The sequence below is a fragment of the Pteronotus mesoamericanus genome, unplaced genomic scaffold (assembly GCF_021234165.1).
Source record: "Pteronotus mesoamericanus isolate MK-2021 breed Mesoamerican mustached bat unplaced genomic scaffold, CSHL_Meso_final contig_78, whole genome shotgun sequence".
NCBI lineage: Eukaryota > Metazoa > Chordata > Mammalia > Chiroptera > Mormoopidae > Pteronotus > Pteronotus mesoamericanus.
In genome coordinates, this window is record NW_026555258.1 from 4,801,846 (window position 1) to 4,825,034 (window position 23,189).

The window sequence follows — 23,189 nt, forward strand, 5'->3', positions numbered from 1 at the left end:
TCAGGACAGCCTCGGAGCCACCCTGACACCTCAGTCTCTCACAGCCCACCAGCACATCCTGGTGGTTTCCTGATCAAAGGACACCGGAATCGGACCCTCTCTCACGGCCTCTCCGCTACCGTGTGGTCCAAGACTCTGTCACCTGCAGAGGTGGAGGGAGCATTCTGCCTGGGCCCTTCCATCAGAACATGATGCTTCTGTACTTAGAGTTATCCGTGGCTCCCAGCTCGCTCAGACAGAAAGCCTGCAAGACCCTACCAGGGGCGTCCAACGTTTGGCATCTCGGGGCCACAGTGGAAGAAGAGTTGTCTTGGGCCACACATTAAATACACAAACACTAACCAAAATACACAAACACTAACCAAAACTGATGAGCAAAAAAAAGGTTTTAAGTAAACTTACGATTTTGTGTTGGGCCGCGTTCATAGCCGCGGTGGGCTGTGGGTTGAGCGCCCCTGCTTCGCAGTCTGCCCGTCTGCTCTGACCCCGTCTCCTAGTTTGTGGGGCTCGCCCTAGTCTAGTCCTGTCGTGTTCTTGCTGGTCAGCACTGGGCACATACCTGCCTCGGGCCTTTGCGGATAGCAGGGAGGTGGATTTATACTAAAGCTTTAAAAGGTCGAAGTAATGGAAACATCCACCTACACAAATGTTTGTAGCAGCATTATTCATAGGAGATCCAAAATGGGAACAGCCCGAAAGTCCATCAGCTGGTGAATGGGTAAACAAGGCGTGGTGTATGTCCACACAGTGGGATGCTATTTGGCTACAGGAAGGAATAAAGTACTGATACGTGTGATGACATGGATGAACCTTGAAAATGTAATTTGCTAAGTGAGCATCGCGGAGTAATGAGAGCATCATGCCAGTCACAGAAGACTTCCTGTTGTAAGGTTTCTTTTTTATGAAACACCTACAAGAGGCACATCTATCAAGACAGAAAGTAGATTGGTGGTTGCCTAGGGCCAGGGGGGATTGGGGACAGGAGGGTGGCAGCTAGGAGGCACAGGGTTTCTCTTTGGGGTGATAGAAATTGATTACAGTGGCGGTTGCATATTTTTGTGACCCTACTAAAAGACCGTTGACCTGCGCAATTTGCGTGAATCGTATGGAACGTGAATTACATCTCAAAGCAATTCAAAAGAAAGATCTAAGTGATCTTTGCCTTAAGACATCCCTGTCACTTTTACATGTGGCATTAGTCTTAGAATTCAGTTTGGCAATATCTCAAGTTTTAAAAGGGTACCCTGTGACTATTCTTGTTTTCATTTCCCCTTTATTTTTTAACCCTTGAATTTCTCGGGAGTGCACATGCTGAGTATTCTGTAGTTAAGTATTGTTTCGGGGGATGGATTTTTTTTCTCATGTCAATATGAGAAAGAGGCTGGGCTGACCACTGGTGTGTTTCTCACTTTCAGCACTTTCACGATGGACGGAAGGCCCAGCAGCACATAGAGACTTGCTGGAAGCAACTTGAATCAGTAAGTGGAAAGCAAACAGCTCTGGAAAAGTCTGGATCGGTTTTCCGATCCGACTTGAACTGAAGCTTAAATCAATCCGTACGTACAAAGCCAATGAAAACACTAAAGGAAATGTCTTTAGAGGTTTTTCTAATTGAAAGGTAGTATATTTCTAGAAACTTTTATCTAAAGTAAAATGTTGAGCCAAAAAAGCTCAAGGGGAGTATTTTTCTTAAAAAAAAACCAAAAACGGAAAGAACAAAGATTGGGTAGCCGGGGTGAACAGAAGTGCAGATTTTAAAATAACTCCCTAAGACTATGACACCCAGCAAATCAGTTCAGAGAAGGGTGCTCCATGGGGGATTTGGGCAAAATGCACATGCTCCCAGAAATCTCACGGCTTCTCCCTAATTACTTGCCCACCGCCCACTTCCTCTGCTTGTAGAGCAAGCGGCGATTTGAGCGAGATTGCAAAGAGGCCGACCGGGCGCAGCAGTACTTTGAGAAAATGGACGCTGACATCAACGTTACCAAAGCAGATGTTGAAAAGGTAAGGTGAAAGTGAGCCCTTCTTTCATTTCCCCTTTTAAATGTTCATCACACATCCTCCCGGGGGTAGGTCCCCAAGTTCTCCTTTCTGATGTGGCCGCAAAAGGCCCCTCGACCTGGGATCACTTTCGGTTTGTGTCAGGCTGTCATGGGGACTAGCAGCTAAAACTAGGGGACTCTTCAGCGTTGAAACTGAGCAGTTTGCTTATTTTTTTCAGTTAGCAGGGTGATGGCACAGAGACAGACCATAAATATGTCATAGGGCATGCTGTCTGGAGGTGGTGGCTTTCACTCGATGGCTTTTCAACAAAAAAGTCAACCTCTTGAAAGCGGGGGCGGACCGCCCAGTGCCATCTGCCAGGGGTTGGCTGCTTCCGAGGCCTCTGGGAGGATGAAGGGGCTCTCGCTGCTGGCCTGGCCTCTGAGGGAGGCGCTCGGGTTGCCCGCGGTCGTCGCTGGAGGCCGGCGTGGGCAGGTCCTCTCAGAAGCTCCTCGTCCGTGCGCTGGTGCCGCAGTTAAGAATGTCTTGGCGCTTGTGCTGTGTCTTCTTGTGTTTTTTCCCTCTCAGCCGAATTTTCTTTTTATGAAAGTCATCAATAGGGTATATCAGGCTGTTAAGTGACAGTATTCATTCGCCACTGCCCAGGGCTGTCTTGGGCCACAGCCACAGGCTTTACACGGGGAAAAGCCCCACCTTTTCCTAACGTTTCTTCCGCCAGAGCAGTTGGAGATGAGATTCGTTGGGAAATCATGTGTGTGAGTTATTTAGTTATTTGCCCAGTTCTGCCCAATTCCTCGCTGAAAGCCTAGGCGTGTATCAGTACGCCTTCCTCTGCGATTATCTAATGCATTAAAATACGCATCCTCGGTATCTACATTTGATCCTGAGGCGGGGCTATTTACCAAAAGATATACTACTACGCTATAAAATTAGTGTAAAGTTGTAATAAGGTCTCATAAAACAGCCAGCGTCCCAAACTCTTCAAAATGTTCTTCGATTAAAATAGATTGCCCCGAAGTTTATTTTTAAAATGTGGGGTTAAATGAGAAACATATCTAGCACAAACATATACATTCTTTTCCAAGTATTTTATTATCCTAAGTGTAAAACTGGGGTGATTTTTGTTTACTTAAAGGCTTTTAGAGGAAATTGCTTCTAGGTCTCTTCTTAGTATAAAAACTATCCACCCTCGTAGAAATATCTGGAAATACAAACATCTAAAGAGGGAAAAAATATTAAAACATCCAACAGTTGGTAATAAAAGGTGCTTTACCTTCAGGGCCTCCTCTTAAAACAGTTATGTAGACCATATACAAGGTGGGGCAAAAATTAGTTTCTGGTTATTCATATGGAAAATAATACAATAATTAATAAATAATAATACAAGAATAAACTCCGTGTTTCACACACTCACAACTGTAAGCCCTACTTTTGCCCTGCCCTGTATGTACAAGGTAATGAATGATAACGAAGAGAACACCTATCTTAAGAAATCAAGTCTTTAGAGTGCCTTTGAAGTCTCCCTCCCTAATTTCACCCTCCGTCCCCCATCCTAGAGGTCCTTAATGTGGTCTTAATTACCTCTTTGCTATTTATAGCTTTACCACGGGTGTGTTATCTCTGAAGAGTATATTTTATAACTGGCCTCTTTTCCACCTTTATGTGAACAGTATCTTACTTTCATTTTAATTTCTTCTGACTTCATTTCTTTTCACTCATTATTATGTTTCCTACTTTATTCACGTGGAGTGTAGAGAGCACACGACTTTCATATGTTAGTATTAGAACCACATGCCTTGCTAAACTCTCTCTTTATTTCTGTTTTGAGTTTTCTGTAGAGACAATCCTATCACCAGCAAATGAGGACGGTTTTAATTCTTTTTCCATCCTCCTGCCTTTTATTTATTTTTCTTATCTCACGCTGCTGGTTGTGACCTCCATTATGCTGGTAGAAGCAGTAAGTGTGGCATGTCTTATCTTCTGCTTGATTGTAAGGGGCGCTTCAAATGTTTCAGCTGAAGGGATTTCCCTTCTTTTCCTATTTTGCCAAGAGGTTTTTTTTTAAGCCTGACTTGATATTGAATATCATCAAATACATTTCCTGCTTTCTTTCATCCATTAATGAGATAGGTTGCATTCATCATTTTTTTAATATAATGAACCAAATTAGCATTCCTGGGGCAATTCCAACTAGGTTATCATGTATTTTTTTTTATATGTAGCTAAATTTGTTTTTTTTAATGTGTTAGTCAAGATATTTTTTATCTAAAGTCATTAACATTAGACTGTAATTGTTCTTATCTGTTCTAGTTTGCTTTACTTACTAGTTTTGGAGTAAACTTGCTCATTTTTCTATTTTTTGAAATAATATGTGAGATGAACAGTTCTCAAATGTCTTGGGATACTGCATCGTGGGAAAGTTTCTAACTACCAATCTGATTCCTTTAATATTTGCTGCTTCAGTTGACCCTGGTGTTATATTTTTCTAAAAATACATCCATTTCATCATAAGGTTTGAAATGCCTTAGCTAAATATTGCCCATAATATTCTCTCACCTTAATTTTTTTCTGCATCTGTTGTTTATTCCTAATATTATATATTTATACTATGTCCCTGCCTTTTGGAGTCACTTTTCTAATATCATTTTTATTACTATTTTCCAAGAACCAAAATGTATCTTGTGGAACTTCTCTTTTCTATTCCTGTTTTCTATTTCATTTAGTTTCTTTTCCTCCTTCCTTATTTGTTAGTCTTTGGGGTTCTTCTACTGTCCTTTAAAATTTTTCTGTCTTCAGACGCTCACCTCATTTCAACCTTTTCTCATTTTCTATTATGAGCACTTGAGTAACAAAATTCCCATTTAAGCATTGATTTATCTACAACCCACAAATTTTGGCATGTAGTAGTAGTATTGTTTATTTCTAGATCTTTTTCATTTCTTTCACTACTTAGTACCTCCTATGATTTATTTAGAAGCATATGTTAAAATTTCCAATTGTATGACATATTGAAATGTATCTTTTTGTTGTTGATTTCAACTGCACTGTGATTGTAGAAATCCCAAGTTTGAGTCTTTTGTGGTTGTTGAGACTTGTTTTACGATCTAGAGCATGGTCCAGTTTTATAAATGTTCTATAACTAATTGAAAAGAATGTGCGTTCTCCAGTTCTTAGTTGTAGACTCTGCATATTCCATTAGATCAAAGTTGTTGACCATGTTACCGACATCTTCCCACCACTGAGGATATTTTTGTATCTGTTGCAGCCTTTTTGAGAGCGATGCATCCCTTCTTTGTGTCTTACTTTTCTTCTCTGTCCCTGGGGGACCACGGGGCAGGGCTGAGGAGAGTGTTCGCTGAGTGCATGTGTACGAGGCACTCAAAGCCACCCTGGCGGTGGCCAGGGATCTGCAGGTTAGGATGACATATTGACTGTTAGGATGATAACGGTGGAAGAGTTGCCATTTCCTGTCGACCTGATAAAGTTTGGAACTGTAGTAGCTTCAGAGAGATTCAGTCTTTCGCAGTGTAGGGCCATCTTCCTTCCAGTTATGCTTTATGCCTTGAAGTCGCGGTTCCCTGCTGCCAGGGGTTAGCGTGCCCTGGCAGATCTTTCCCGGGCGGTCCGTCTGACTGGCCGTCGTGAGAAGGCGTCCCCGTGACTGCTCCCCAACTGCGAGCACTTGCCGTAGACTAGCAAGTCGTCTCTGTCATGCCCATGTCGTGGCCCTGTATTTCAGGCACATAAGAGGGTATAGGTCACAGCAGACAAGCAGAGGAACAGAGACCCGTCTATGTGTGATCGTGAAGGTACATTCCTTGGACTTGAAGTGCCCATGGCCTGCGTGTTTAGAACCCATGTTTAGCGTGGGTTCTCCAGGCAGTGGGCATGACCTGGGCTCACTACCAAGCCAGGACCACGTCAATCTAGATTTTCCAACTTGGGTTTGGGATCCGCACTGGCTGTGTGAGTTCTGACCCTTTGTGGTTGAAAAACATCCAGGATGACTGTTTCCTTTGTTTTCCTACCGTGGTTGACCCATGATAGTTAAGTTATCAAAAGTACAATTGCTGGATCCAGAGGCGGCTGTGGGACTTGATAGGAACTGTCAATTGGGTTGCGCTCCTCAATTTTGAAATATTTCCAAGGATGCATTGTCCTTCCTTCGACCGAGAGAGTCCTTCTGTTATTTTTACGGAAGTACCACTCACCTCCTCCCCCAGGATATGATGAATTACCTGATTTTGACATCACAAACATTGCAGCTGATGGAGCAAGGTCTACACACTGGAATTCTTAAGCTCCTTTGCTGACGAATGTCACTTGGCGCTTGGAGCACTGTAATTTCCCCAAACTGCGGTTTGACTGTCATATCAGTGTTTTACCTTATCGCCTGTAAAGCCTCCTGTCAGTATCAAGCCGAAAGGATGCAGTGTTTCAGCTCTTATCGTCATTTAATGTAATTTTCCATTTTGACTTTGGAATGTCTTTGAATCTCATATAAATGTCTTTCCCCAGTTTCTGCAAGCTATTAGGTCACCTGCTTGTATAAGAAATTGCTCAGTCTCCTTTTTCTACCTGTCAGCCCCACAGCCCTTGGAAGGACATGCCTGTACTTACAACGATGTAGCTGCTCCCCATTTAAGGAGCAAGGACTTCCGTAAATTGCATTTGTGTTTGACAATACGGTGGTTGTGAACCATGTATGCATGGTCTTCTAAACTAGTTAAGTTTAGTAGGAGCCTGATCTTCTCTTTTAGAAAAAGTTAAGTATCCCACAAGGGGATTGGAACCACGCTTTTCATAAGCACTGTGTCCAAATCACCTAAAATCCGCCTGCATCCATCCAGTGGGACGTCGGTAGGCATTTGCTTTGTGTTTGGTGTCAGTGTGTGACCAGGTGGTCAGTGATTGGCTTATAAGAGGTTTTGTGTTATCCCGGGGGCAGCCAGCTTAACTAAACGTCAATTTATATATGCAAAGTAGACAGAAGAAAAAACTGGAGCTTTATCTCTGGGCCAGTGAATGTATTTGGAAGTCGCTAGGATGCCACATTCCTCTGAGGAATGACGTGGAGAGGAAATAAGCTCAAGGGGACAGTTTTATTAGGGATGGGACGCAAGGACTGTGCAGCCGCTTGTCCTTTGCCCAGACGAAGCTGTCGGGGAGCTGTGACTTTGAAGACTTCAAACGAGTTCTCATGATTTGGCATTTGGTGCGCCTGGGTGTGTCGGAGAACCACGTTGGAATAGGCCATCTCATGGCTCGTGACCCGTGCGCTTAAGTTCAACGTAAACCCGGACTCTTTTTTTTTCCCCTCCCCTTTTATGAGATGGAAGAGATAGTCCCTACTATCTCTTTTATGGTACTAAGAAGTTGAAGGACTGCAAGGAAACATGGGAAAATTTGTCAACTGATGGTCATTGTGCCAATTCAGTACGAGCAGAGCCCCCAATTTGAGGTGCTGTTAAGGAAACTTTATTCAGTGCAAAACAGCTCAAATGTGATACAGTGCGGATGTGAGGCGGCCCTGGGGGCAGACCCCTCTCCAGCTCAGCTCTGCTCCGGCTCTGCGTCCTGCCTTTGGCTTTGTGCTGCACTAGGCTGCTCTGTTGTGCTCTGGGCTGCTCCGTCTGTGCCAGTCTGCTCTGGCCGGTGCCGGGCTACTCTGCAGGTTTGGAGTGTAATGTGCAAAGAAGTGGGCAAGAGAGTATTTCCTAATGAGGTCCATATTTCAAGCTTTATACAGTTTAGAGATTACATTTGAAGAATTAGAATTCTAAGTAACCATTGATTTATATTATAAATCTTTTAGGAACTCTTTTTTCATACAGTGTGCTTCGGTTTGGTACAGCTTCTTATCCAACCTAAATTCTGAATCTGTTTTTTCTAATTTCACATAGCCGCGCCCCGCCCCCTCTCCCCCGCCAAGAATGAGTTAGCCCCTACTTTTATAATATATATATAATTTAAGGGAATTCTAATGAAATCATGATTTCATAGTCTTCTCATTTTTTAAAAGACATTGAGCTCGTTGGCGGAATTCCTAAGTTGTACAGGGTTCCCATTCCTTGCCCCTCATCCCCTCGCTCATCAGTCATTGGCTGTGCCGCCGAGGCGTCGGGGGCAGAGGTACCCCCGTGTGCTCACATCAGCCCTGCCATTAGGGAGCGCGCCTTTCATTTCTCCCCTCATACTTGGTGTGCCGTCTGGTGGATTTTTCCATTCGCGCCCTAAACGGCTCTCTTTGAAGCCAGGTTGTCCCCATCCCTCTGCGGCGGCACAACGGCGTGCTGGGCAGGCCTAGGTGAGAGGCGGCCCCGATCCCTGAATTCTGATGGCGCTGCAGCTGGTCAGTGCGGTGCTGGGATGAAAAAGGAAAAGGTTATCAAAATGAATGGAATGTGAACTAATATTTCCGAACAGAGAGAACAGTGTTTTCTAAATGCATGCATTAAACTGAGTTCATCCATGTCAGGCAGTGAATAATTCCCTTTCTCTAATTCGCCCTTGCCTTGTGACTGTTAGCTCTTACATAGTTTCTCAATGCAAAATAGGGTATTGTTTAACAGAAGCTGCAGTTACTGGTCACAAGAAGCTGCAGAACGTGTCAGTGAGTTCAAGTTATGCTTCTAAAAGTCGAGTATCAATTTCTCCTTTTCTTACAGGTCTAGTTTTATAAAGCTCGAATGACTCTTTCACGGCCAGGGTCTCACTCTTCTGGGCAGCTGTGCCCTGGCTTCTTTATTCTAATTCCCTGCAACTCGGATTGTTGACTAAACAGAAGAATTCCCTGCAGTTTGAGAGCTTTCCTTATTTGGCTTATCATGGGTTTTATTACATAACCTGATTTGAGAAAACGTTTTAAAAGCAAAATTCAATTAAAATCCTGGCCACGAGCACTTGGAACAGTGTATCAGTTTCTGAGGGCATTTATATTCTGTTTTTTTGGGTTTTTTTGTGATATTATGGCTTCTAAAAATGTTTGGCTTTGAATATTATTAGCTTTTAAATTCTATGTAAATGTCCCTTTGGCGAAGGAAAATAGGAAGTCCCGAGTCATGAATTAAGGTAGGATTCTAAGAAGTGATAAAACTTCATGTTTCTGATTACAATCAGATATTCATATGCTGTTTCTTTACGCCATGTATTACCCAATAGAATATTGTAAAGAGAAAAATAAAAGTAGAGTAAAGAAAGTATGCGATTTTAAGCAAGGATAGAGCAATTTACTTTGAGTGATTCTCAGTTTGATAATTATCTTGCTCAAAACGGTGAAACCTAGGAGTTTCGGGCCTCTTTCAGATGGAGTCAGAGCTGCTGGCCCTGTGCAGTGCAGGCCGGATAGGGCTGGTCCTGCTCTAAAGGCAGCTGAGGAGCAGGGCTATTCCATTTTTTTACCATTTGGGGAAACAGTCTCCAGCAAGACGGCTGTCCCAGTTATTGTACGTATAAGGAGTTGTACTATGAGATCTTTTCTCTGCCCTTGCGGTAATGAGGAAGCTGACATCTTCCTTGGACATGTCAGTATCTTTAGTGCTCTCTTCAAATTTGCCTTATGTAAAATGTCTGGAGGAATGGGTCACTGTAACAATTGAGAAAACAATTTTTTTAAAAGAGGAAGTGGTTAGTTTGAACACAGGAAATACATTTTGCAACGACAGCTTGATCTTTTAGTTTAAAATACATTTCATTTACAGGAGAAAAGTATAGAATAAAGAAGACTATCAAAAAGAAACATTGTTGTTGCTGTGACTATAAGCGGATTAATGTTCGAATCAAAGATTCTAGACTAGACACTCTTGTTATTGTTTTGTTTATAGCTGTCCGGTAAGAGGTTATGTCTGTAGGGTTTACATTTTGTTTATTTTTCCTCTCAGCATGTCTGTATTAAATGAACATCCTGAATGGTTTCTATTGTTTCAATTCTCAGCATCTGTCCTGAGTAATAACAGATATGTTTTCTCCCTTTGACACTTCACATGGGAAATACAATTTAATGGAAATTTTCTCCAATTATTTGATGTGGAATAAATGTATTTATATTTGCAAACAGAACACAACTTTGATCTATGTCATAAATGAATATTTGTAGGATTTTTTTTTCTTTAAAGGCTATGACACTAACGTTAGTTTTATCATTAAAAATGAAATTTGTGACAGGAATGTTGAAACATAGATTTACTATGGTCAAATGTTTTACACAAAAGTACTCTTAAAGTTATATTCAGCTCCTAGTTTCAGTTCATACTCTAGCAGTTACTACTATATTGTCAGCCTTAATTTTTCACTTATTCATTTTTGACATAAGTGGTTTTTAACCCTAAAAATGGAGTTTGGGTACATAAGCATCTCAAAAGAAACAGGAAAATCAAAAGTCAAAATCTCAGCATATCAGAAATATTGGGGGTGGAGGTGCTACTAAAATTGAATTTATATAAAGACTAAATACTTCCAAAACCTCTTCAGTGAAATGTTTCCAGTACACATTTCTCTTGCATTAAAATGTTGACACGAGAATCTGTCTTAGCTTCGCTAAGAGATTTTGCATGATCGTTGCAAAACCTCTAAGTTAATGTGCAAAATACCAATAGAGCGAAGTTAGATGATAGGCCATTCTTGTACCTGATCTGACTACATTCCTGACCTGATATATTAGATCTGAAGATAAAAATGAATTAAGTAAAATATAGTATGAATGCAGATACTCATATGACATGAATATAGGCATATGAATGGGAAATTAAAATGAACTAAATTAAATTATATTTACATGTGTGTGTAGCTTCGAACACTTGGCACGTAACTATGTGCCCTTCACTGTTCTATAGGCTTTCATATGGCAACACATTTAGTAACATTTTAATTCTTCCTGATAGTAAGTGATCTAGCTTGGTCCAGAGCTTGTTTTTAATCTTGATCCTACGTAGAAGTGAATTCAGATCTTGTTTCTACCGCTCGCTAACAGTATGGTGTGAGGCAATTTATTTAATCTGAACCTGTTATATATTCTATAAAATAAGGATAATATTAGACACTGCAAGGGCTTATTGTGAGGCTTCAGTGGCACGGGATATGTGTAAAGTAGTGGCCTATTTTTGGACTTCAGTTAATTGATTGAGACTATTAATGTCACCTGAATTTTGCCTGTTTGTAAACTTCTCCCTGGACTACTTCCAGTCCCTCCCTCAATTCTTTCCTCTTCAACCTACTGGGCATCAATTGAGTATCTTTTGAACATTCCAAGCATCTAAGCATTCTGCAGGAATATTTATTGAAAAAATAGTGCACAGCATGAACAAGTTAGAATAGATGCCTTTCATGAGGACCCCAGTTAGCAAATAACGATGAGACGGAGAGACAAGGGAAACTTGGGTCAGCTGGAGAGAAGAGTATCCTGCATTGTGTGCTGAGTCCATGGTGAAGAGAATCAGAGCAATGGCAGTTAAAAAAGTGACCGAGGTCCATCACTTGGTCCCCTGACCAGCAGATACTGAGAGCTCAGAAGGTGTTTGTGGATGCGGCCTCTGACAAAGTTCTATGTGGATGACAGTTTGTTGGGACAGGCCTGAGGGAGGAATTGGGAGCTGAGTATGAAGGATGGGTATAAATTGAAAAGAAGAAGCAGGGAGAGAGCAACTGAGATGGCGAGAACTTCATCTGGGGCTCCGAGGGAAACACGCTGCAGGTGCTGACCTGCCTGACAGAGCAGGGGACCCAGATGGAGAGGTCAGAGGAGAACGGTCGTGATGTTAAAAGCGAAATGGCAGAATAAATGTGACCCTGGTGAGATGTTCTTGACCCTACTTCTCAAAACACCTGCACTGGAAAAATGTCTTATATTTCCTAAAAGGGTTTTAATCCTCTCCATAATTCTTGTATCCCCTTATAGATAAAAAGGGCAAGGCTCTAAAAAGTTAAGTTACCATGAGTTGAAAGTGGCCATGCTGATGTGGTACAGCCAAGACTGAAGCACATTCCCATGCCATGCCTCCAGTTCACTGTTCTTGTGAGTGTACCATGTGACTTTACTCCTGGATTATATTAAATGAGTTATTTCCTGTGAGCCACTGCACTTGCCTACACGAGTAGACAGGTGACAGTGGGTTGGTGTAAGACAAGTAGTGACTGACATGAAGCCTCAGTATCGAGGAACCTAATAAAGAGGTGGGGGCGGTACCAGACTAAGACCTACAGGAACCATCAAAAGGGGGCAGCCATTGTTTCACTGTCTACACAGCTGTAGCCATGTGCTAATGCAGGCCAAGTGTTGTTACTTCTTACATTATATTACTTTCCGGGTTCAATTTCCTCTTTCCTAGATGACAGGTTGGTTTCATTTTTTTTCCCCATGAGGATTTATAAGGATTAAGTTTTCTTTCATTTGTCTGAAATGTCTTTATTTTTGTCCGCATTCTAATGTGCTAGTTTAGCTAGGTATAGAATTCTAAGCTAACAATTATTTTCTCTAAACATTTTCAAATGTCATTCCATTGTCTTTTATCATTGATTTTTTCTCTTTGGAAGTTGTCTGTCTACTTAATTGCATTTCTTTGTAGATATTTGACTTTCCTCCCCAGTGGTTAGATCTTGTCTTTGCCTTTGGTGTTCTGTGGCATAACTATGATGTCTCAAAGTACAGACTTTTTATTTCTTAGTTACTCTGTTTGGGGTTCCCTGGAGGGTTTCTTCCTTTCATAATGTAGGCTAACTCTCAGGTTATAACTCTTCAAATATTGTGTGTTTTTCATTCTCTCAAATTGTTGGTTCTTGGACTTATATTAGGTGTGTATGAAACTTCTCATTCTACTCATGTTTATTATTTTCTTGTGATCTCTTTGTTTAAAAAATATTTATTTATTTATTTTTAGAGAGAGGAGAAGGGAAGGGGAGAGAGAGTGAGAAACATCGATGTGTGGTTGCCTCTCATGCGCCCCCTACTGGGGACCTGGCCTGCAACCCAGGCATGTGCCAGGACTGGGAATGAAACCAGCAACCCCTTTGGTTCACAGGCTGACACCCAGTCCACTGAGCCACACCAGCCAGGGCTCTTGTAATTTCTATTGATTCTTTTATTTCTTTGATCATTTTAAATGTTTTTGTTTTATTTATTTTCTTTCAAATTGTTCTTTTGGTTCACATTCTCAAGGTGATCATTCCCTCTCTATTGTGTAAGCTCTCATGATGGTTTCTTTCCTTGCACATTTATGATTATTATTGTCTCTTTTGAGCATATCTTCAACAGGGATTTTTTTTTCTGTCTTTGAGAATCCTATAAAAGCAGGATTGTGGGAGAATCCCCCCAGCAAGTTTTCATATTTGTTTCTGCCAAACAATCTGGAACTAATTTTTATGTTAATTACTTGGGTTTGGGATTCTTGCACCATCTGTATTATACACACAAGTTTAAGGTTTTGTTTCTCAGATACACCCTTCCCCCACTCCACCTCATAGCGTGGACCTGAACAAGCTTTCTGGCTGTCTTGTCTGGCCATTAGAGAAGTTTTGCTAAGTGTCACCCAGCTTAAAGGAGGGCATGGAAAACTAACACTGAGGCTGAAATAGAGGAAGGGTCTATGATCTTACATCTTAAGCTCATTGACAGTATATTCTGAATAACACATGTAAGATTTCTAGTATGAAACATTACTGCTTAAACATCTGGCGTGACTTGGGTAATGAGGGTGAACAGCTGTTAACCTACCACCAGACACTTCATGTTTCTTCAGAACTGGAAGTACGGTATTTCATTTCTTTCCCTTGGGGTATGTATTGTGAATATATATATATATATATATATATTTTTTTTTTTTTACTCTTCTAGGGAACATACCTTTTTTTAGAACTATATTTACAAAGTGCATTGAGTATTTTTGTTTTTCACGATAACTCCACAGCAGTAGAGAATGGTGATCATATAGACATTAACTTTCTTAAAATCCAGGCTGTTGTCTTCAGCTGTGTTTACATGAAACCTTGGGATTGTCATATTCTGTGGTGAGCTTATTTATGAAGGGGAGAAGGGGAAGAGAAAGCGATCATTTCAAACCTGCCATAACTGAAAACTCAAGCCTCTTGCCAATGACAGCGTGTTAGAAACCCAGGAAGAGGAAGAGTTTTGGAGAGCTCTGAGCTCCTACCGAATTTGTTCTCGCCAGCCCACCTTGGAGCTGTGCCAGCATCAAAATGAACAGTATCAGCATTGGCTTCTCTCTTTTAGCAGGAATTGTCCCTCAACTTGAGTAAACTGATATTTCAAATTCTACTTTTCAAATAAAGCAACCAGAGTATAGGGAAACAGAAGGCCTTTTCTTAAAACTGTTTAGCAAGTGAATGGCCCGTGTGGGATCGAGATGCTGGTCTCATTTGCTGTCTTTCCATTTTCTCTCCCACTTCGGCCGCTGCACCAAAGGAACCTACCAGACGGGGCGAGAAGTTGTAAGACTGTTTTTAAAAAATCAGGAAATTGCTGGAATATTTGAAGCATATTTCTTTGGTTAACTTATTTTGAAGTTTTTCTCTGTTTTGTATTTTAGCTGCCCTTATAATTTATCAAAGACAGGCTCATTGTTTTGGCAAGTTCCTGGCCTGGAAGGCTCCAACAAAAACTCACAGCACTCTGTCTGAATAGGAATTTTTAAATGCATTCTTAGTCTTGAACTTGGAAATGTATTCTAGATGCAATGGTTTGCTGGGAAATTTGAACAATGCTGTTTATCATACAACAACATTGCTGCAGACAGAGAGCTTTTTCATCCCTTCCTTGGGCCTCAAAGGCGAGCCATACCTCTTCAATCTTCCACTGTTTCTGGAATTCAGAATTAAAATTTGCCTCTTTTACTAATTTTTTTTCAAAATAAGATATTCCTCAATCACTCTTACAGCGGTGATCATTATTAATATTTGATTGTTATTTTTTACAATCATGGGATTATGCCGTAAATGCCTTTTTGGAAAACTTAAAAAATTTTAAATTATATACAGCTTTCACCTTCCCTTGTCTTTAAATATTCTTTCACATTATTTTTTTTTTACATGCTACACATTAGTCATTAAGGGTATGACGTATATTTCATCAATCACATTACCGGGCATTTGTTTCAAAGTATTAGCTATTATCATTTGATGGATCTCTTTTATGAACATTTAAAATTCTTTCAGTAGGATAAATTCCCAGAGGTAGAACTGCTGGGTCAAAGACTAGTTTTACTGCTAATCATTGACAAATCCTAGAAAATCCAGTGTACCAATTAGGCTTTTCAGGCCTTCTCAGGAGGTTGCTGTTTTTCGGATCTCAAAACTACCTGGAGACTAGGTCCTGATGCTCAGCGGCCCCCGCCTCCCTTGGGTGCTGTGAAGGCGCGCGTGCTTCTTGTCGACGCGGAATGCGCAGCAGGCAAGGGGTCCACTGCTCAGAGCTGCTTGGTGACTCAGACTCACCAAGTTTGCCAGCTGTTCACTGGGGATCACTGTGATGTCATTTAGCGGTGTCTTTGCAGCTGTACTTCTAGAATTTCCCAGTATCTTGCCCTAGGCTGCTCTGCCTCCCCTCCATGTTTTCTCAGAACCTCTACCCCCGACCAGCCACACACACACCAATTAAGAACTCCAGGTTGTGACTGTTAACAGTGATGATCAGAGGGTAGAAGATGCAGGGCCTTCTTTCTAAACCATGAAGTTATGGCCCCGGCTGGTGTTGCTCAGTGGGGTGAGCACTGGCCTGAGAACCAGAAGGTTGCCAGTTCGGTTCCCAGTCAGGGCACATACCTGGGTTACAGGCCAGGTCCCCAGCTGGGAGCATGTGAGGGCAGCTGATCAATGTTTCCCTTCCTCTCTTTCTCCCTCCCTTCCTCTCTCTCTAAAAATAAATAAATAAATCTTAAAAAAATAAATCATGCAATTCTGTACATTTGAGTTGTAAAAGCAAGCTAATTTTTATAATTGGGTGAAAAAAGAACTGAAGGGGAGAGCAGATAGTCCAGGCGATTACGTTCACCTGTCTAATTTTATCCACAGTGTTAAGTCAGAGGCTCAGGTAGCTTGAAGAGAGGTGGGTCGCGAGCCAAGTGCCAGGTTTTGCGGCCCCAGGGCCAGCCACACACCCTCCTGGCTGGGTTCCGGCCTGGCGGTCAGGCCATCTGCCCTGTGACCGGAGCTGCTGCACGGCCCTGGCTATGGGGTGACAATTGCGGGTAGCCCGGCTGCCGTGCAGAAAGGGGAATTCAGAATAAAATCTCATTTTTGCCTCCTTTTCCCTCCAGCCTAAAATATAATTGGTTTCTGATGATAATGATGAAATAAAATATTGAAAGCACAGCTGCTCTGGAGAAAGACCATTTACTGATATTTGAGCTACCAGGGCTGACTGTAAAATAGTCCTCATTTGCTGTTCCCAAATTTTTGGTAATAAAAAATGGGGTTTATAATTCATTTTATTACATACAGAGGGAAAAAGCGACTTTCCAAAAAACTCTTCAGTGAGTGGTTTATCCCTTAAGGAACGGCAATGTGTCACATTCTGAGATGTCTAAGGTCATGATCAAAAAATTAATGAACCTCATTATTTATCTATAGTAAACATATAAATGTTTGCTCTTCTTGTTAAAAGATCAAAGGCCATCAGCAGCCCTGATTTAAAAAAAACAAGAGGGTCCACCTTGGTGAGCAAATCTGTCATGTCCCCTCTGTGAACGTGAGCGGCTCCTTAGCGCCCCCTCTGTTGTCTGCTTATGACAGTTGAGACCCAACCAGCAGTGTTAGTTTCTCCTTCATATTTGAAATAGGAGGGAAAAGTAGTACCAAATCAAACAGGAAGTCACTACACACGTTGTCCATGCTAATAATCTAAATGGATGACAGTATTTTGTCTCTAATCCCATTAGAATTTAGAAGCATTGGGCTGCAGTTCAGTTTCTAAGATATTATTTTCTTTATTTAGAAACTGCAAGTCTGATCTTTTCCAGTCGGGGCACATGCCTGGGTTGTGGGCCAGGCCCCGGTTGGGGGCGCACAGGAGACAACCTGTCGATGTTTCCTCTGATCGATGTCTCTCTCACACATGGTTGTTTCTCTCCCTCTTTTTCTCCCTCCCTTCCCCTCTCTCTAAAAAATAAATTAAATCTTTAAAAAAAATTAAAGAAATACTCAAGTGATGACTAAAGAAGACTCAACTTTGGGTGGTGAACACACAATGCAGTGTACAGATGACAGATTATGTAATTGTACACCTGAATCCTATATAATTGTATTAACCAATGTCACCCCAGTAAATTCAATTAAAATTTAACAAAAGAGGAGGAACAATCGCCCACCAGTGAACTCGTGCATAAACAGCAGCACATACTTTGGTCTATTTGGATTTATTTGGGGAGGTTCTCAAGGGCCTGTCACAGAAATTCTCAAGTTGAAATCCAGTCTTGCTGATAGACAGTTAAAGTGGTTTAGGTTTTATTCAAAGATGTTCGTGACCTACAGTCTTTGGTAGTTGTGGTCATTCTGGACTTTTAAAAATTATCTCTAAATTCCATGACTCTGACTCATTAAAAAAAAAAAACAACCCAAATCCTCGGAACTTCTCTCTGCCCTACAGTAATGTTGCTATAAGACACAGTATCTTCTGGTATTAGAACGGAAAATTTAATTATAAGAAAAAGCTTATGGTCAGGCTCAGAATGGAACTACTGTACCTCTTTAAGATAATAGTTGCTATTTTTAGACTGACTTCAAAAGAAATGAGAAATTGTGATGCTTTTAATCATCCTGTGGCGTTAGCACAAAGAGGTGCACTTTCTGAAATACCTAACTACTTGCTGGTCCCTCCAGATAGATTTTTGAAAATACTATTAAAGTTATTTTTACAAATATATCTGTTATAATAAGTAACTGATTAAGCCGGTTCTTTCCATTCTTGTAAAATAAACACAACAGCTTACTAAACAAAAATAGATTTTCCATATTAGAATTTGGTCGGAACAATGGCACATTCCTGGGCCCGGGATTCCAAAGTGAGTATTAATTCAAAGCAGATGGGCGCTGGGAGTGGGGCTGAGACAGCGGGAGCTGCCTTCCTGCCGCAGCCTTGCAGCGTGTAATGAACAACAATATTGCTCTGCTTTTAAGTGCTTTTCTCTCCTTTCGTGAGAGGGAGACGGCGGAAATACAGAGACTTGTGCCATCTGGGTCCGAGCCTTTGCACTCAAGACAAACTCCCTGAGAGACCACGCTCCTTGAACGGGAAAAGGAGCCCTCTCTCGAGTGTGCGTCTGTCTGGTTTGGTTTCTTCTACTCAGCTACCTCTCCAGGCTGGGCTTTGTGCACGTTACTGCTTATTTCAGTTGCTTCCACCGTTCCCATCTAGTGGTCCCTAGTTACACGTTAGAATTACGGCAGATAAACAGCGTAAAGGACATCAGGAAACTATTATGAGTTGATGTGCTTACCAAAGGAATCATACGGCCAAAGCATACACATCACGGGGGGTGGGGGGAGCAGAGGAAGCGGGTCACAGCCGCTCCCACCCACTGGTGCGGGGCGCCCCCACTGGGCGCGCCTCCGGTCTCATCAGCGAAGCGCTCCACGGCTGCGTGATCGTGCGTCGCCAGGAAGCGCTTATCTGCTCCTGTGAGTGCGTGCGTGTGCACGCATGAACACACACACATGTGCGTACAATAATGGGGCTCTGACCTCTGGTCCAGAACTAAGCCATTTTCAAAATTCACCAAGGCGGAATCATTTCTCCAAAACTAACACAGGGGCTCTCCGTCTGGTCGCTTGTTCATTCTTGTTTATGAAAGAGATGAGCCCCCCGCCCTGCCCTGGATTTTTGTGAGTGTTCTTCTGAGAAAAGCTTGTGAATGAAATAGAGTTTTTTAGACATTTGAGGTCTACCTGGGACTTTCCCTGTGATTTTTAAAAAATTTTTTCATATCCATAACAAAGTGACAAATGACAAAGCTCCAGGTACCTGAGAGAGTTCAGGGGGTTTTGTGCTGGTCGCAGCAGAGGACCAGATGGGGTGCACGCAGGTGGGGGAGCCACGTAAAGAGAGGAGGGCACGGCCTTCAGGGCGGCGGGGCACCTGGCGGTCGGGGGCCTGGATGACATATTTACAGGTGGACACAGGAGCGGCGGAAGCCAAACAAAGCATATGGTCAGGAAGGGAGCTTGCAGGCAGCCGACAAAGAGGAAGACTGTGGTCCCCGAAGTCACCGAGGGGAGCTGAGAAGTGGACCCAGTGGTTTTGAGGCACCTGAGGGCCTTGAGAAACTAAAACACCTCAACTGATGAGGAAATTTGTTTGGAAATACTGATATGGTTACCTTGGTTTGGGAAGCGTTTACTTGCGAATGCAGAAGAGAATCAAGGAAGGCCTTTTAAGTGACCACCTTGGGCCTTTACCAGAGCTTATGAGTCAGTGACTCAAGGAAGTGAAAACCAGGTTAAGCCTTCAAGTCACGGAGGCAGGAAACCAGCAAAAAACACTGAGATGCTGAAAACCAGTAGGCGATGTTATCAACAATCAGATCGAAAAAGGGATAAGCTACCCCAACGTGTCTTTTTAGGGTTTACATTTGAATGTGTCTGCTTTTGCTTTTTCTTTCCCCCCTTTTTAAAAAACTATTGGGTTCAGTAAAACAGAACAAAAAACAAACAAAAAGTCGCCTTGGTTATGTTGGAACAAGGCCCTTCTCCTGTTGTGTGTTTGGCTCAGCGTGGCAAGTTTGCCAAGTCACCTGCAGGCTGAGCCATCCCGTCACCTGGCAGTGGTGGGCTTGCCTCATGTGGCCCTCAGATGGTCGTAGAGATTCAGGAGATACCATTGATCCAGGAAGCCTCCCAAGTGCTACGTGAACGCAAGGTGGCACTGCCACAACCTCTGGGGTCCACGGGTGACTGGGGAGTTCACAGACGCTCTCGTCAGAGCTCTAAGGTTGATTCTGCACTGTGTCTACAAGTGCCCCTCTCTTGTAGGCATGTGATAAACCGAAACAGGAATGAGAAGAGAGAAACACATTTGTGAATTTTGTAATTATGTAGGAGTAAAGCTATACAGTAAAACACCAAATAGCGCACGCATACACAAATGTAAGAAACACAAGGAGAGTGCCGTGCTTCCTGCTTCTTTAAAGTAGATATTAAAAATAAATGTCGTGGAGAGTTTTAGAAAGGTCCATTTATAGATCAGTGGTTCCTATGCCCTTTTAGTTCATGAACCTCATTGAGAAATGAATTAAAAAATGTATGGATTCCTTCATCTCCTCTTTCTCAAAAAAACAATATATATATGCGGAGGGTTTTTTTAAAAAAAAAAAGATTTTATTTATTTTTAGAGAGGGGAGAAGGGAGGGAGAAAGTGAGGGAGAGAAACATTGTGTGGTTGCCTCTTGTGTGCCCCCTACTGGGACCTGGTCCGCAACCCAGGCATGTGCCCTGACTGGGAATTTAACCAGTGATCCTTTGGTTTGCAGGCCAGTATTCAGTCCACTGAGCCACACCAACCAGGGCAATATGCAGAGGTTCTCACAGGGGCCACCCAGGCACAGAAGTCTGTTGGTCTGACCAAGTGCAGGTGATAAAGAACAGTGACTCACCTCAGTGTCTAACTAGAAAGGGTGCCAAGTTAAGACAATAGAGAATGGCAAGCTTTGGGACAAATGAGGATACACATCCTTACCTAAAGTAAATTCAAATTCTAAACCATTATTTAAAAATAGCACTTGCTATGTTATTAATAGCCAAGATATGGAAGCAACCCAGGTGCCCATCAGTAGGCGAGTAGATAAGGAAGATGCGGTACATATATGCAATGGAATATTACTCAGCCATGAAAAAGAATGTAATTTTACCACTTGCAACAGCATGGATGGACCTAGAGGGTATTATGCTAAGTGAAATAAGTCAGACAGAGAAAGATGAATACCATATGATTTCACTTAAATGTGGAGTCTAAAGAGCAAAATAAAGAACAAACAAAAGAGAAACAGGCTCATAGATAGAACAGAATGATCATTGCCAGCGGGGAGGGGGATTGGGGACAGGCTGTAAAAGTGAAGTGATTGAGATGTACAAATTAGTAGTTACAAAATAGTCATGGGGATGTGAAGTTCAGCGCAGGGAATGCAGTCGATAATACTGTTACCCCAGCACATGCTGCCAGGTGGGTATGAAACACTTGGGGAGGGAGGAACACCTTGGATATGAATATCTAACCATTATGCCGTACACCTGAAACTGATACAAAATAATATTGAATGTAAACTGTAAGTAAAACTAAGGTTAAAAAATAGCTCCTGCTAAATACAACATATCTGAGGTAAATTTGAGACCAGCCCCTCCTGTTTGCAATTCGAGGCTTTTATTTGGTCTCTGTAAACAGGAGGATATTCTCATTTTTTCGTCCTCAGGCACGACAACAAGCTCAACTACGTCACCAAATGGCAGAGGAGAGCAAAGCAGATTACTCATCGATTCTCCAGAAATTCAACCACGAGCAGCGCGAGTATTACTACACTCACATTCCCACCATATTTCAGGTGAGTGCCTCAGTTCCGCCCACCGGCCTTTTTAAGAAACACGTGACTTCGGGATCAGGATTGCTGGACTTACGTCCCAAGTATTCAAATGATTCTACATTTCCTCTAGCTCAAATCACATTGTAAAGCTTTCAGATTAAGGAGCATTGACTAGCAGTACAGTGAAATACACTATCACCCTCATGATTAATCAATAGCCTTTGCAGACTTCCTTGAGTTGCCCCCGTAGACCGAAAACTGTGATTCTTAGATTAACGTTCTCTTTACTAAAAGAACCATTCTGGTTACAAAAAACAAAAACAAATCAAAAAGCCAACTTAACTTTAGGAATCAAAGCAGCATTCATAGTTGTAGGATTTAAACAGGTGGTGGCTCTTTGAATTGTTTTTCTTTGGGCTCCTTTATGTTTTCAAAAATAGTTTGAGAAAAGATATGTACCTGTTCTCCCACTTTGAGAATCTTTTACAACCTCAAGTCCAGTTGTAGGAAAAATAATAAAGCTTTGCCTCAGCGTCTGCACACACAGCTACCAAGGACCTCCGCCTCGTGGCGGGAAGGGGCGCTAGTCGCACCGCAGCCTGGGTTTGGTTGACGGGTAACCAACTACTGTGCCTTTGGTAAAAGGTAAAGGGGCGAGTCACAGATGAAGGGAGTGTTTGTAATCTAATACCAAACGGTGTTACTAATAAACATACTTGAGTGTGGGGTTCTTACTGTAATTGGAGTGGAATTGTGTAAAGTATGCATTTGGCAGCCTAAGTATTTACAAAATGCACATACAGTTAATGTTGGGGCGTAATAAACTCTAACCCTTCTATAGGCCTGGCTCCTTGCTGGACAGTTTATTAAGGGTAGCGATGCTGTTGGAAGGCAGCATCCTTAAATAACAACAGAGGGCCACATTCATTGTGTGTGAAATCAAATGTTCCAGAAAATACAAGAGATGGAGGAGAGGAGGATAGTGAGGCTCGGAGAGTCGATGAAGACCTACGCGGAGGTCGACCGGCAGGTGATTCCGATCATCGGCAAGTGCTTGGATGGCATAGTAAAGGCAGCCGAGTCCATTGACCAGAAGAATGTAAGTGTTGTGGTTTGGACTTAACCGTCTGTGGTCCCGGCCCCTTGCCCCCCTTCCATGGTGGCCTCATTCCATCTCCTCGTGTCAGGTCATTGCTTTCCGTGGTCAGGAGTAATTTCCCATGGTAGCCACGTCCACTCTGTCTGAGGTTTTGTGTGTCAGGGGCCCCTGTCCCATTTCTCAGCGCTGTCGATTGGTCATTTCCATGCATCTCTGTGTCTGCAGTCTGGCCAAAGGCTTGGTGGCCGTATCTGCCTGGCTCACGGGAGGAGATCAAGAAATAGCCTCAGGGAGGCCTTCTCTGGTCACCCTGTCTAGGATTTCAGTCGTCACCAGTAGATCTCTGTGAAGAGGGGTCTTTTCAAGGGAAATAGTATGGTGGGGTTTATGGGTTAAGCCTTCCAAAGGGTCACCTCTCTGTGAATTTTGACTTTCAGCTTCCTTGACTTCAGGCATTGATTAAAATCTGAAACAAGCCAGATTTTAATTTCTTATATGAGAAGCTGGGAAATGTCTTTTCTCTTGAAATTGTACAATTTCTCAAGATTATGTCAGAATGGAGGTTTCCCTTT

The 23,189-nt window shown here is 42.3% G+C and overlaps 1 protein-coding gene across 14 annotated transcripts in view; it reads left to right on the plus strand.

The window, feature by feature from the left end:
* Nucleotides 1-23,189, plus strand: part of FNBP1 (formin binding protein 1) — a 110,092-nt gene that overhangs the window by 61,113 nt on the left and 25,790 nt on the right. For all 14 annotated transcript variants that reach the window (XM_054584230.1, XM_054584228.1, XM_054584229.1 and 11 more), the window contains exons 5-8: nt 1,416-1,478; nt 1,903-2,007; nt 21,411-21,539; nt 22,471-22,617. In XM_054584230.1, the coding sequence (XP_054440205.1) occupies nt 1,416-1,478; nt 1,903-2,007; nt 21,411-21,539; nt 22,471-22,617 (444 nt within the window). The remainder of the gene's footprint in view (nt 1-1,415; nt 1,479-1,902; nt 2,008-21,410; nt 21,540-22,470; nt 22,618-23,189) is intronic.